The 3,262-nt window shown below is 45.9% G+C and overlaps 1 protein-coding gene across 1 annotated transcript; it reads left to right on the top strand.

Annotated features, from left to right (window-relative positions):
* Positions 1-877: 877 nt before the first annotated feature.
* On the top strand, positions 878-1,964 carry LOC105625360 (the record flags this gene model as incomplete). Its single annotated transcript, XM_012206694.1, has 2 exons — positions 878-1,024; positions 1,244-1,964. Coding segments are annotated over exons 1-2 (868 nt in total), but the record flags the coding sequence as incomplete, so codon positions are not given.
* Positions 1,965-3,262: the final 1,298 nt, after the last annotated feature.

Here is a 3,262-nt window from a genome sequence, read left to right as displayed (position 1 = left end):
AGAGAGAGAGGAAAAAAGGGTTAGAGTAGCGAAGTGAAGCGTGCACACACAGTCAAGTTCAACGACCCGCTCGGATTAGCTCGCGCGAACGAGCGGAAGGCCGGCTCAAGGACGGTGTTTAGGAGGAGTCCGACGGAAAGAGAGACGCACGAAAGGAAAGAGAGCGTGAATAGCGCGAAATATATATACATCTACAATTATATATATATATACATATATATATATATATATACATATATAATAAACATCTATATATGTACGTACGAGGAAACGCGTTTATGAGTGAACGTGAATACGCGGAAGCAAAGCGAATGGCCGAAACTACGAGCGGCGTCCACCGGTCGGTTACGGCGATCCATCGCTTGGGTGAGAACGATTTTAAGGCGCCGGCAACCGGTAGTTGGTGATGGGGGGTTTAGGCGAGGATGCCTTCTTCCTGTCTTCTCTGTCGTCATCATCACCGTCGTCGTCGTCACTACACGCCGTCATCCCCGTCGAGTCGTTGTACTGTTCCGTCCCAGGTCGTCCTGTCATCTCCAGTGACCGCCATCGTCGTCGTCGTCGTCGTGGTCCCCGTAGTCCCTCGGCACCACTGCAAGCAAGGAGCGAGTCCGTTAACAGCAAACAGAGGAAGATCTTCACCGGTGCGAGAAACTTCCTGCTCTTTGGCGTCGAATGCGTTGGTGGTAGTGACATCAGCGTCGACGGGGAATCTAACGATACCCCAGGAGAAAGAAAGCCGGAGCCTCTTCGCGCATCAGGTAGAACACTCGGGGTACTGGTATCGGATCAAGAACAGAAAGAAAGAAGGGAGCACCGAAGCAAAAGGAGGAGGAAGCGGAGGTGGTGCGGACGAACGAGGTGACTTGTCGTCGAGATGCACCAGGTGCCCTACGGACACAGTGGTACCTCAAGCGAAGACCAAAACGACAGGATCTTCTGGGAGCAGCATCAGCAGCATCAGCAACAGCCCGAGTGCATCAGGCGAGTGCTGCAACAGCAGCAGCCTAGATCTCGCGGTCGTGTCCGTGCTCGTGCCCGCGCCCGTGCTCGTGCTCGCGCCCGCGCCCGCGCCCGCGTTCGCGCTCGCGCCCGCGCTCGTGTCCGCGCTCGCGTACGCGCGCGCGCTCGAACGCGCCGATTGCCGACGACGACGACGACGACGGCGACGACGACGACGACGACGACGACGACAGCGACGACGACGACGACGACGACGACAACGACGACAACTACGACGACGACGACGACGACGACGACAACGACGACGACGACGACGACGACGCGGCAGCGATTACGACGGCACGACGCCGGGCCCGACGTGGACCGCGTGTCCTCCCTGCATTGTCTGGGCCCGGTGCGCACCGTCCACGCTAATGCCCCGCCGTCGCTGCCATCCAATTTGCTGCTCATAGGATTGGCTCTCTGTTGTCTCGCTCTGCCAGCGGTACAGCCGCGGCTCAGCGGCCACCATCAGACGTGTCCGGGTTGCCCACATCAACAACAGCAGCAACAACATCACCATCATCATCACGTTCATCACGAGAGTCCGTCGAGGGGCGGCCTGTTCAAAGACACCGCCACGCCTAGCCCCGACGATCTTAGGCTGGAGGCGATCAAACATCAGATCTTGCAGAAACTTGGCTTAAGGACTCGCCCGGACGTTAACAGGACGTTGGCCACTGTGCCCCGGCACTTGGCCCTGGAGACCCTTTACCGGGCGGAGGCGCAAACGCCGCCGCGCTACTCCGACCGGTCGAGAGTCGATTACGAGAGTGAATATTCGGGCGAGTTCCTTTACGGTGGCGACGAGTACTCGTATAGGAATCTTGATCAGGAGACCACTACCACTGAGGGTAACGCTAGGACCACCCCCAAGTCCTATCAGAGCTACAATGATGTTCAAGAGGAACTAGATGATTTCTACGCGAGAACTTCGGAGATTATCACCTTCGCGGAACCCGGTGAGTCCGCTAGTACTCACTCGAAAAATCTCTAACAATAAATCCTCGCACTTTGTTTCGAAAAATTATATTAATTTCCCTTGTTTTTCATATTTTTATGTTTCGATCAAATTAAAAGACAATTAAAATTTAACAGTTATACGAACGATATCGAGAGATTCAATAATCCGATAAGTACATCAATAATAAGCATGACTATGACTAGTATTCATAATCGGATCTTATATTTAAGACTGTCTTAAGTACAGTCTTAAGATGTCACGAACCAATCAGTGAATAGTATTCATAGATTAATTGATTCTTATATTTAAGACTGTCTTAAATACAGTCTAAAGATGTCATAAATCAATCACACGATTGTATTAGCATCTTAAGATATTATTTAAGACGATCTTAAAATAAAAATGGATTATGAATATCACCCTGAGTCTATATATTATCATTCTGACGTTTAATTTCTTCATTGAATACTTCGAAGGACAACTCAAACAGCGAAAGTTTTTATTTCAAGACCATCCTCTAAGTAATGTCTTAAGATATTAATATGCGCGCAGCTTTACTGTTAATACAGTAATTAATTTATGATCATCTTAAGACTGTACTTAAGGCGGTCTTATATGGTATTCCAGGAGAAAAAGTTAATGTTCTGAGAGATGATGTTCATCTTCACATGATCATTAAAAAATGATCACGTGAATGTAAATATCATTTTAAAATGAGCAATAACATCATCTCCCAAAAATATCTATCTTTCTTTCTGAGATACCTTGTATAACAACAAATAAATACTAGACTCAAAAATGTATGATTTTTAAATACAGATATAAGGGCCAAATTATAAGAACATATTTTTGTTATAAAAAACTTAAATAATAAAACTTAAACAGTAAGCGAATTAGCAATCACAATAGAGATCGTAAGGCCATAACGTAAGTAGCAGAAAATCCAACATGTTGATTTCCTTGTTGCTTACGTCCAACTGCTCTTAAATTTTTCAGTGTACTGTGGCCCTAGTGTGTTTTCTACAATAAGCCATATCCAAGCTTTAAATCTTAGGCGTAAAAAATTGACCAATTTTGTCGGTTATTCTTTGCACATTCGACTGTGATTGGTCAATTGCTTAAGACGACTTAAAGAAGACTTAAAGCTTAAGTAATATGGTTCACTGTAAAAAATTTTTCATAATAAAGCCTTTAAACGTATGATAATTTGCATCATTTTAATACATATAGAGAGTTCTGTATTAGTAGGATTTATATATATATATATATATATATATATATATATATATATATATA

This window comes from Atta cephalotes (assembly GCF_000143395.1).
Source record: "Atta cephalotes unplaced genomic scaffold scaffold01117, whole genome shotgun sequence".
Lineage (NCBI taxonomy): Eukaryota > Metazoa > Arthropoda > Insecta > Hymenoptera > Formicidae > Atta > Atta cephalotes.
The sequence above is the reverse complement of the archived record's forward strand: the minus strand, read 5'-3'. Positions and strand labels throughout refer to the sequence as shown.